Source organism: Pseudopipra pipra, chromosome 13, assembly GCF_036250125.1.
Source record: "Pseudopipra pipra isolate bDixPip1 chromosome 13, bDixPip1.hap1, whole genome shotgun sequence".
NCBI lineage: Eukaryota > Metazoa > Chordata > Aves > Passeriformes > Pipridae > Pseudopipra > Pseudopipra pipra.
In genome coordinates this window covers 19316411-19328764 of record NC_087561.1, presented here as the reverse complement: position 1 = coordinate 19328764, position 12354 = coordinate 19316411, and the positions used below count along the sequence as shown (strand labels likewise).

General features: G+C 45.5%; 1 protein-coding gene across 2 annotated transcripts in view; it reads left to right on the top strand.

Annotated features, from left to right (window-relative positions):
- Positions 1–4439: 4439 nt before the first annotated feature.
- The window catches only part of ATRX (ATRX chromatin remodeler), a 77141-nt gene continuing 69226 nt past the window's right edge, over positions 4440–12354 (top strand). For both annotated transcript variants that reach the window (XM_064670238.1, XM_064670237.1), the window contains exon 1: positions 4440–4597. In XM_064670238.1, coding sequence (XP_064526308.1) covers positions 4578–4597 — 20 coding nt within the window. In that variant the 5' untranslated portion in view covers positions 4440–4577. The remainder of the gene's footprint in view (positions 4598–12354) is intronic.

Sequence of the window (12354 nt, the reverse complement as noted above, 5' to 3'; positions counted from 1 at the left end):
TGACATATGAGATGAAAGTAATGTTTCCTTTCTCCAACAATTTTTCTGCTCTCTAGGCTGCAACTGAAGTGCATGGAGGAAGGAACAAGTGTGGTAGTGGAGCAGAAGATCCAAGTGCAGGACTGGTAGCAGGTTTAGAGAGGATGATTTCTGGAAAAATTTGACTTATGCAGCAGTTGGCAGGTAGTGGGCAGCTCTAATTGGTGCCTGGAGTGACTCTTTGGGACACTGGCTCTTGCAGCTCACTGGTCAGTGTGACACAGCCTGGAGCAACAGAACAAAGGTGGATGAGGCATTGGAGATGTGGTGTGGGAAAGCTGGGTATTGCTGAGGCCATCTCCTCAGAGGGTGAGTCATTAAACAGCTCAGAAATGCCCTGAAAGCTCACCTTGAGAGAACACTTAAAGGGAGGAAATGGCATGTTCTGTAGCTGAAAATGAGCTGTGCGGTTTTGTTACTGTGGTTGGTCTCAGAAATTGCTACATTCTTCTGCTTTTGAGGTGGAACTGTGGGGTATTCAAAAGATATCTTGGAATAATAGCTAGAAATGATTTAGGGAGTTCTCTGGGTTAAGTGCAAGGAAAGATAGTAAATTTAGTTGGATTAATCTGTGTAATGGTTTGCATTATGTACAGTTTGCTGTAAGCTCCTGTCTTCAGACCATTCTAGTGTTCAGCACAGAATGTGCTGCTTCATGAGCCCTGGCACAGGTTACCAGAGAAGCTGTGGCTGCCCCATCCCTGGAAGTGTCCAAGGCCAGGTTGGACGGGGCTTGGAGCAACCTGGGCTAGTGGAAGGTGTCTCTGCCCATGGTGGGGGGTGGAATGAGGTGGGCTTTAAGATCCCTTCCAGCCCAACCATTCCATGATTCCACGATGGTGGTGCCTAGTGGTCATTCCTGCATTTAATCCTTTAACATGCTCCTTGAGCAGGTGCTCTTCAGGGGCAGAACTGCTTAGTCCTCCAGCAAGATGGAAGATGTGCTCAGCTGTGCATCAGTCTGTTCTTGATGCTCATGCAAAGAACCTTAATTAGTCGCCTGGCTGGTGGTGTCTGTGGCCAAGGGTACAGGCGCAGTCACTGCATTAGGATTCACAGTCAGCCACGAGGGGAAGAGCAAGTTATGCTTTTTGGCAGGCAATGGGAGGCCCATCCATGTCTTAATGAGAGGATGGCTGGCTAGAGGCTTCAGGAGAAAAATGGAGGTGCTTTTATGGTCACAACTCTTCCATGATTTTACAGCAAGGCTTGTTCTGAGCCTCGTTAAAAACGTGGAACAGTAAACGCAGCAGGGACTTTCTGATTCCTAGTCTATGTTCCTGACAAATCAAAGCAGGAGTTTTAGAAGTACTGAAGAAAGTCAATTGCTGAACTTCCTAAGCATTTGGAACATCCAAAGAAAATCAGATGCCGGAATGGCTTGTGCCTGTTTGGATGTGCTGCCCAGGACATCAGATTATGCCAAATCTCGTGGCATTTTGTAGCTAAACTTTGTTGGGAGAAAATAATGATCCATAGTGTTCCTTCAAGATTTAATGGCAGTGGCTTGTGGTAGTCTGGTTTTAAAAATATCCACTCGATAACAGAAAACCATTTAGGCTTAAATTAGGTTTAAGAAGTAAAAATTTACACATGTTTTCATCTGCTGCAAGAAATAATTCTCACAGAGCATTTGGAAAAGTACTGGCCCTTGGTTTCTGTGTTGGGCCTTGATGTTTGCTCCTTTCTAGTGCTGAAAAGGTTCAATTCTCAACTACAAACTGCTGCTCAACTGATTCCATGCTGTCACTTTGAGCTTTACCAAGGGGAATAGAGTAACAGCAAAACAAAGAGCAAACCCAGGCCCCTCAGTGAGCATCATCTGGTTTCAGTTTTGTCATGCTTTTTGTCTGATGAATAGAGAAGGAATTTCATTGCACATAATCTGTTCCATTTAACAGCTCAGATCTTGTCCATTCCTACAAAATTAATTTAGGCATAGTGTTTTATTGGTCTGGATTAATTATGCTGCTTTTATCACAGATAATGTGCAAAAGATATATATGTAGTTTGTATTTCTAGGTCAGAAGCACATCAAGTTATTAAAATATTCTCTTGTCAGTTTATAGCTATACATGTCTTTCAGCCATTTTCCTTAAAAGTAGGCTAATATGTACTTAAGAAAACTAATTACTATCATTATGAAAAGAAATAATCGGTGTGATGAGACTTTACAGTGGCCCTTGGTTTGTCCTGAAAACAGAGCTGTGAATCCTGGTTCTCCAAGGTCTGCTGGAGCAGGCAGCAGTGTGGGAGTGCTGGGGGAAGGGGGTCCTGTGTGCTGGGGGAAGGGGGTCCTGTGTGCTGGGTGGAGGCCTGGTGGGTGGGCAAAATGTTTCCCCACAGATGCACTTGGTATCTGTCACATGGACTTCAGTGTGCTTCTACCATCTGGTTTTTGACAACCTCATGACAATGTCAGGGTTTGTCTACTGCAGTAATTGCTGGGAGATGGAAACATTTCCACTTTTATCTCAAACCTTATTCTCATGTTAGGATCCCTTTTTCATGTGTGACTTCAGATATAAGGTATGAATTGGAGGCAATTAAATATGGGCTTTAAACTGCTTTCAAATACCTTCTTCCATCTCCCAAGGAAACAGTAGAGGAATAAAATATTGCAGAGTAATAGTAATGAAGCTGTGTTGTTATGCTAAATCAGTCAGATATTTGTCAGCATTACGGACTAAATCCCTCGAGGAGGAAAATGAATGTTTTGTGTTCTTATTTTAATCACACAGTTGGAATCCTAATGCAGAGCTAAGACCAGGTAATGCTTCCGGTTTCCTTCATCTGACTGGTGGCAATTTGTGATGGAATTTGTAGCCGTCAGTTAGCAGGGATTTAGTTTTTTCCTTCTGAAACTGAGCGAGAATGCAGGCAACATTTGGTCTTCTCCAAGTGTAGCATTGGCCACGGGGTAAGTTTGGTAACAAAGCTGCAGTTAAACCTCTGGTATTACTAAATTGCAATTACAGGATGTAGCTCTTGGGTAAAATGTTACATTTCTAAAGCAAATTGTGGTTAGACCCATTTGTAGAATCTCCCTGGAATGTGTGAGCTTGCATGTGCTGAGGTGTGAAAGTGCTATTGATTTTGATATTGTTGCCTCTGCAAATGAAATGGGTGTTTAAGGGTGATTTGCTTGGATGTTTTCTTATGTTTCATACACTGCTTTATGAACACAGATGAGTTGGTACATTTTATTTTTTCTTTAGTTTCTGCAGAAAAATATATTAATTTTCAAAACTGGTTTTCTTTATAATAAGTGAATAATACTTGTCACATCTTTCAGATTCTGTGTGATACTGGACGTGGTTTTGGTGGTTCGTTCTGGTTTGGTCGTGTGGGGAGATGAAATTTCTCACAAAACCTCAGCCAGTGGAGTCTGGTCACCTTCTCACGAAAGTCTGTGACTGCTTTCTCTTGGAATAGGGCTGTATTCCAATCCCCCTCCTTTCACACATAACATCTGACAGGAGTGTAGAAGCTGCTGGTACCAGCAGGGATGATGGTCTTGGCATACTGAGGTGAAGTTGCCAAGGATGGGTTTCCTTGTCTGTTTAAAGAAAAACGGAGCCAAGCTGGGCTGAGGCTGCAGCAGGAGGGGAGACTTGGGGCTGCTCAGGTGGGACCTCGGCCGTTCTCAGTGTCGGTCACGTCCCCTGTCTGGCTGTCTCTGCTTGGGGAACTTTCCTTCCAAGCTTCTGGGTTCATGTCCTGGTGAGCTGTGAGTGCAATGGTTGATTGATCCCCGCAGGGGAGAGGGTCATTCTGGTGATCCCCATGGAGGAAGAGGGTCATTTTGGTGATCTCTGCAGGAACCAAGGGTCATTCTGGTGATCCCCATGGAGGAAGAGGGTCATTTTGGTGATCTCTGCAGGAACCAAGGGTCATTCTGGTGATCCCCATGGAGGAGGAGGGTCACTCAGGTGATCCCTGAAGAGGCTGAGCATGATCCCTGTTGAGGAGGAGGATCGCTCTGGGGGTGTTTCTGGAGTTGGGGCTCTAACCCTGCGTTACTCTTTGTGAGGGTGCTGTATTTTACCGCGGTGATTCACTTGCTAGAGCTGAGTGGGTGTTGCGGAGTGCCCCAGGTGGCCCCTGTGCTGCAGTGGCTCCTGTTGACACCAGCTCTGTCCCCGTGTCCATCCCGTCCAGGGCCGGGCCGGGCCCCCTGCTGGGCACAGGGGGCAATGCACTTTGGTGCGAAATGACGTCACGGGCCCCGCTTCGTGACGCCACCGTGACGTCAGCCCCCTCCCAGCCAATCAGCGCAGGAAAGGTTGGGACGGTGACGTGAACTACCCTAGCAACAGTCGGCGCGGCGCCACCCAATCAGAAAATAGCAGTGGGCGGCCGTGAGCCAATGGGCGCTGTCGGCGGAGGCCGGCGGCGGAGGCCGGCCCGCGGGGCTCACTCCGATAAGATGGCGGCGGCGCTGGCGATGGCGGCGGCCGCGGCTTTGTCTGCGCCCAGCGCCTGAGCGCGGCCCCGGCCCGGGCGGTCGCTCCGCTCCGAGCAGCGGCGGCGGAGTCATGACCGCAGAGCCCGTGAGGTACGGCCGGGCCGAGCGGCGCCGCGGCGGCCGCGGGGTGGGGCGGGGCCGGGCCCGGCGCGGCCCGGGCGGGCCGAGGGCGGGAGGCGGGAGGGCAGCGCCGCGCTCGAAGCCGCGGGGCGGCGGGGCCGGGCCGGGCCAGGTGCGGGAGAGACCGGGAGGGACCGCGCGGGGCCGCGGGAAGGCCCCGGGGCCGCCCCCGCCCCACGTGCGAGCGCGGCGGGGAAGCCCCGCGGAGCCCCCGCCGGGCGCGGACATCGCCCCGGGCTCTCCCGGCGGGCGGGCACCGGGAGCGCGGGCACGGGCAGACCCCCGGCGGGGTCGGGGCTGGGGGAGGCGCCATGTTAAACTGTTCACAAATAGTTGTCTTTGTGTGCTTTCGGTTTGCCCGCGTCTGAGCGGTGTGACTGACCCCGCAGCCCATCACCCACGGGCGCTCCACGTGCCCCAGGCGCTGTATAAACCTTCGAGGTGTTGGCACTTGACCCTCACAAATGTTGCACATATCTTCAAAATCAAAGTGTTGTGAGGGGGGAGGCATCACTCTGTCTTTAGTAGTGAGCCTTGGGTGAAGTTTTTTCTGTGGTCATATTTGTGTATCTTCACCTCCCGCCTGTACACTTATTTCGAGTAGTTCATAACTACTGTGTCATTTTAGCCAAAAGTTAAAGGGACGATGGTTTTTCTCCTCTTGCATATTGCTTGGTTTTAAAACCTTAATGCTTCCGAGGAAGAATCTACAAAATCCAGATTCTCGAAGATAATCATCGTTGTTGATGTTGATCACATGCTGATGTAGGTCATGAGTATTGCAAATGCACATTATTTGGTGCATGACTTCCCAGCAGTTTCTTCTGCATGTGTTACTTTGTAAGACAGGGATTGTCCATCTTTCCTTCTTTCTCCTCACTCCCACTTTCTCTTCTCTGTGTTCTTAAAATACTTTGAGAGCTTAAACAATTTTTTTGTTGGATTGATTTTTTTGTGTGTAAACTGAAATACTAATTAAGGGGCTTTCTCTTTTTTCTTCTCCAGTCCTTGAAAATCAAGAGTAGAGTTTGATTTTTGTATAACAAAAAGATCTGGGTTATTAATATTTATGGACCGGTACAGTCATCATTATATATTCTGAAAAATGCTTTTCCATTTGGACCACTTTGCTTTTTATTTTATTGTGATGGTTGTGTTTTGTTCTCTGTTCTCCCATATTCTGCTTTGTCTGTTTTTGAACTACTTGTTCGTGGTCAAGAGGATGAGGGGTTTGTACTTAACCTGTTCCACATTCTTATGTTGTCATTACTGCAACAATTACTCTTTCTACCGAGGGGCTGCTTTAGTTGGTGCTTCAGAGGAAGAGGATACAGAAGTCATACATTTCCCAGAAGTCATACATTTCCCATGCTATTTTTAGATTACCTGTAGACAGGATTGGATTATTTCAGATTATTTGTAATCTGGAAGATCAGAAAGCGTGTACAGAACAGATGTGAAATTGTGTGTAGTCTTTGGGTGGGAACCTATCCACAGAATAAGCAGCCCTGTGCCAAACTGCTTTTAGGATGGGCAAGATAATGTTTTTGTGCCCCAGACTTTCCTTCATGACCTCAGTTCTCATTCAGTCTAAATGTTTGTTATAATTCTCATCCCTCAGAGAGCTCATCCTGAGCAGTTTGTCTGTATTTTACCAGAACAGATCTGTGCCAGGAGCTGGGCATGGATTGCAGGGGCCCAAGATTTCAGGGTTATGATGAACACATTGCATGGGCTTTTCCTTATTTCTATCCATTCAAGTTCTACTTAAAGTTGGAGAGAATGAGGTGAAAAAGCCAATCACGTGCTGTCTCTCTCTTGTTCCTGTTTCCCACAAGTCCTCTGGCTGTCAGCTGCCTGCATTTCTGTCACCCCACACGTTCACTGCATCCCCTGCTCTCTGCAGTTCTGCTCGAGTCAGAGGTGTGCAAAAATAAAGTACCAGGGGATTGTTGTTAACATTCTTTGGAGGGTGTGCAGAAAATTAGATTTGGATGGAGAAATCTGTTCCCAGCACTTGTGGAAGATAGACTTACAGTGTTTTAAAGAGGAATAATCAATCAGTACTGGTGTGCTGTTGATGAAATTTTTAAACTTTTGTTATAAGGAATACTTTTATATAATATTAAGATCTTAGGAGTCTCCCATGTCCAAGGTGAGAGATTTAGAGTGATGAAAACTGGAGTAACTTACTAAGAAACTTTAAAAAATAATGCTGCCCCTGTAAATGTTTGTAAAGATTTCTCTACAACTTTTGTCCCAAAAACTTGGACGTTTTGTCCTTTTTTTTTTTTTTTTTAAAGTGGAGGAAGCTTTGTCATAGTGACTTACCCCATTCCTACAAGTTCATACATTGTACAAAATAAGCATGGCAATAGAAAAAGAAGACAGCTTTGGAATGTTACTCACTTGAACCTTCTGGTAGTCAATGTAGTGACTGCGGATTTTTTAAGTTGGCAGAATAATCTTGGCTCTTATTTTTTTTTTTGTCCAGACTTTTCAACTCACAGTGTGATATTGCTCATTTGGTCTTAAGGTTTTTGTTAAATTGTCTGCATTTTTCAGTCAGTTGACTGTTCTGAGTGATATTACAGGGTCATTTGAGGCGTGTTATGTGATGCCACAATAATATAATTGGAAGGAAGTCAATACCAGTCTCCCATATTCCCTGAAGGGACAGCGCAATTCCCGGCTTTCATGGTGTCCTGGAATGGGCATAGGTGGATTCTTTGACTCTTCCCCCAGGAAGAGCAAATCTGTGTCATCTTCTGTGCCAGATGTGCCCCAGAACCAGTGTTTGCACCACTTAAATTCTCTGAGAGGATCTTACTGCAGTGACTTTGTTATTCCTGGTTTTGTGCAACCCTTTATTAGGGCTTTGTAGGCTTTGTGTCAGGATTTCTGTCAGGCTTAACTGAAGGTATCTTCATTTTCTATGAAATAATTTGGTGTGACAGAGGGGTGTGTAATACAAATTCTGCAATAAGTGACCTTAACATCCTGGAAGCTTGAAATTCCCAATTCTCTTATAGATGAACTTTTGCACTCTCTGCTTGAAGGGTGGAAAAGGGAGTGCTTTTTACGTGGCTATGGCTCACCAAAAGAAGAAGCCAAAGTAATGTGAAAAGGTGCTGTGTTCACCATAAAACAAATGTCTGTGGTCTGTGATGAAGTACATTTTAAATTGGATCACTAGAGGTGTCTTTTATAAAGGAAGAGCCTGAGGATGGTGCTGAACCTCATGGAATCACTTTTGGTATCACTGGAGCTCAGCTTGTGCCTGCAGGTGATTTGGAAATGTGAGTTAGTTCAGGGACAGGCCAGTGACAGGTTGTTCCAGTGGTGTGGCAAGGGAGAAAGAAGAGATTGTAGAAATTCAGTGGCAAATATAATGGAAGGTTTTATATTGACTTTAAAAGAGGTAAAGTGCCCTGATTTGCTAAAGGAGAAGAATAAAGCTTTCATAGACTGTAATAAAAACTGCTTATTATTCAAGATGGACGATGGATTGACTGGTGGTTTTTTTCTCTAGAAAAGGAGTGAAACCTTGAAAAAAATCAAGAATATGATTACGCAGGTTGCTGACCACTGTCAGCTTTAGTGCTATTCAAGCAGTTTATTTGCAAATCCGAAAGCTGCACACTTGTAGAAATTTCTATCTGAGTAGGTCCAACTGAAGGTTTTTTAATAGGTTTAGCCTAGAGGCCTTGTTGGGCAAATACATCTGTCATGTAAAGCAAAACTAGAAAATAGGCAATAAATTCAGGACTGACAGTGGGGCAAACTGAGATGGCTTTTATCTTGTAAAATAAAAAACTAAGCTTCAGATGGACTTCAGCCCTTAAAGCCTGTGGCAAGTGTGATTGGGAATATCTGGGAGAGCTGAAGGGACAGGCTCTAATTCTCAGAGTTTGTGCTGAAGGATGTCTCATTGAGAACCTGTGATCAACTCCGGGAGCAGAAGGCAGATGAAGTAAAAGGCAGTTTTAGTGAGGGGCCTGATGCTGTTGGACATGGAGCCCTTCATTCCCTTTACACAGAGATGTTTAAGCATTTTAAATACAGCTGTCTGCTTTGTGTGTTATATGTGCTAGTTTGAGCTTCCTTTCATGGATTAATATGGTCAGGTGTGCAGTTCATCATGATTTTATAAGGGTGAAAAGACTGTGTTTAGATTTTCAGGTGGTGACTTCAGTCTTTTTCAGCTTGTGGAATATTTCACTGTTGGAGTTACACTTCTGTGTGGCATGGAAGCCAACCTAACAGTGAGATTGGTTGTCTTCATTTTGTGTTTGTGATGATGTTGTTTGTTTGAGTTTAAGATCCCATTAAGGAAACAGGTTAAAAGTGAAAGTTTATTTTCACTTCTTAGTGAAGCACAATAACTCATACCATGTCAACAAAAGGAAATTCTGTAATCTTCCTTGAGCAGGATAAAGGGTCTCTTAGTGACTTTGAACCACTGCTTTCTCATTCCCCATGTGTGTCTGGAGGAAGATAATTCTGTTTACTTGTCTGAACCTGTTGTGCTGTATTTAAGCTCCAAAGTTACTTCATCCACATCGCTGAGTGTCTTCAACTGTAGCAGGTATCACTTGATTAGGCCCCTGTGGATTTAAGGTCAGTTCTAAACCAAGTAAAATACTGAGTGTGTGTTAACAAAGTCTCTTTAGCACAGAATCTCTGATGAAATGCTGAATGCCTCCATCTCTTTCCAGTTAGGGGTTTGGTATTCAGCTATTTCCTGATGTACCTGATTTAGTAAGTTCAATATGGTACAATTCCTTCTAAACAAAAGAGAACTGTTTTACTGTGATAATGGTCAGACACTGGAGCAGGTCACCCAGAGAGATTGTGGAGCCTCTGTCTGTGGAGGCGCTCAGAAACTGCCTGCACATTTTTCTGGATGACCTCCTGTATCTGTCTGCTTGTGCTGGGGCATTGGACTGAGACCTCCAGAGGTCCCTTCCAGCCTGAGGGTTCTGGAATTCTCAGTGTCTCTTACTTGACCATCTGTAACTTTGCTGCTGCTGAAGTCCCTTCCTGCCCAGCCCGGGCTGACACCACCTCTGCTTGCAGGAACATTCATACTAGTGAGCAGTGAGCTGCATGAGGACAATTCCGAGATTCAGGAGAAGAAATGCCTACTTCCCATGTGGATCAGCTTCTGTGCATAAGTCAGAGCAAATACTTGTATGGAGTGGAGGAGAAGGGAGAGAACTGAGGGTGTAGGGGGCATCAGGTGTGCACGAGGCATGAGGGTTTGTGTCCTTTGGCCGTGGAGCTGGTTGATACCAACACAGATCGTGTGATCCTGATTGTGAAACCTCACCTGTTTTGGCATAATTTGGTCCAAAATTTGAATTTGATCTAGGGTTTACAGCATCATGTTGCTTTGCCCTTGGAAAACCATTATCAAGTTAAAAAACAGCCCCTGGGATCAAGTGCTCTGTTTCCCCGCCTTTACAAAACCATATTTTACTTTTTCAACTGATGCAATGGTAGGCTGATTTTATTTTCTGCTTTTGTATTTATTCTGAGAGAATCACAGAAGTAGGCTTCTTAAGATATTGCAGGTGAGTTTGCTTCTTTTTTTACTGGGATAAGAAAATAAACAATTTATGTTGTAGATTTTATCCTCTGTCACTCTTTCCAATAGCTTTAAGCTATTTCATTCATGTGTGTTCAGCCACAATATTGACATGTTTTGTATGAAACAACTGTACTATCTAGCCTCTGCCCTCATAACTAAAATCTTTGAATGGGGGTAAGTCTAATCCCATTCCTTCTCATCAGGAAAACATTTATGAAGATTTTCAGGTGTCACAATACTGGCCTGACTATATGAAGGCACAGGTACTGTGTCTTCCCAGCATCTTAATTAAATTAATCAGACTTTTGCTGTGGGTTATTAGACTTCTGCTATTCAAAAAGGGATACAGACTGAAGCAGAGGATGGCAGTCTACAGACCAGCAGTTGAAAAGCACATCTGGTTTTATTTTTCTGTAATTATTTTTCCTAAGGATTGTTTCATTTTGTCTGCTTAATAGTTATTCTGCTGTATTTCATTTCAACTTGAGATTTAACTTGAAGTAAATGTAAACATGAATTTAAAAAACTTGTGCCCTTGAACTATTTTAAAAGTTTAAACAGTCTAAAGTTTTAGAATGTAAGGAAGGCAGGTATTTAAGAAAAGCCTATTTGTCAGCATTGGGATAAAAGCTGGAAAGCACTCCTGTCTCACTGACTTCCAGGAGCCACTTGAAATTCAGATGAGGGGCACTTGTTTAGAATAAAAGTTGGTAGGATCCTATGGAAGAAGGACAAATTTGTTTGTGTAAAGAAAAGGTGGTTTTCCAACTATTCTTCCAGATGTTTGACAGTAACTGACATTCTCCACCTACATTTTTGAAGAAAGTAGATAGACACTGATTGCAATAACCAGGTTTTTAGTGCAGTTTCACAGTATAATCCAATGGGACCAGGTTTGCTGCTAAAATGGCCAATCCTGTTCCTTCCTGGCTGTGAATTTTCATCACCTGAGCTGCCTTCACAGGGAATAACCATGTGAACATGTGGCAAGTTGGATCCAAATGAAAACCGTTCCTTAAAATTTTATTTGTGCAAGGTGATGTGACTCTCTTTGGGGAGGCAGGATCAACAGCTAACAGAGGTGATGTGCTGGGCTGACCCTGGCTGGACACTGGGTGCCCACCAAAGCCACTCCAACACTGCCCCTCCTCTGCTGGGCAGGGGAGAGGAAATACTATGAAAAGCTCATTTTGAAATAAGGACAAGGAGACCACTCAGCAATTACCATCACAGGCAGAACAGACCCCACGGGGGGAAATCAGCTGAATTTATTACCAATCAAATCAGGGTAGGGTAATGAGAAATAACCCCCCAATGTTAAAGCACCTTCCCCCCACCCCTCCCTTCCTCCCAGGTTCAACTTCACTCCTGATTCTCTGCCTCTTCTCCCTGAGCAGTGCAGGGGGACGGGCATGGAGGCTGTGATCCCTTCATCACACCTTGTCTCTGCTGCTCCTTCCTCCTCACACTCCTGCCCTGCTCCAGCGTGGGGCCCATCCCATGGGAGACAGTCCTCATGAACCTCTCCTGTGTGGGTTCTTCCCGTGGGCTGCAGTTCCTCCTGGACTGCTCCAGCACGAGGCCTTTCCCGAGGGGTTCAGGAGCAGCCTGCTCCAGCACGAGCTCCCTGCGGGGTCCCAGCCTCCTTGGGGCTCCTCTGCTCTGCTGTGGGGTCCTCCCCGGCTGCAGGGGGGTCTCTGCTGCTCCATGGACCCCCAGAGGCTGCAGGGGCATCTCTGCTCCAGTGCCTGGAGCTCCTTCTCTGGCCTGGCTGTCTGCAGGGCTGCTGCTCTTGCACACTCACTGCTCTCTCCCAGCTGCTGTTGTGCAGCAGGTTTTTTCCCCCTTCCTAAATACGTTATCCCAGAGGCACAACCAGCATTGCTGGTGAGCTCAGCCTTGGCCAGCACTGGGTCCATCATGGAGCCCTCTGGCATTGGCTCTGTTGGACATGGGGGAAGCTTCTGGTGCCTTCTCACAGAAGTTTGTCACCCTGTAGTCCCCCACCACCAAAATGTTGCCGCACAAACCCAGTATAGGTAAGAACATACAAGGGGACAGTGGTCACAGCCAGATTGAGTGAATTATGTTGTGTCTAGATCAGGAAACCACCTGTCTAGTTCTTTATTTATTC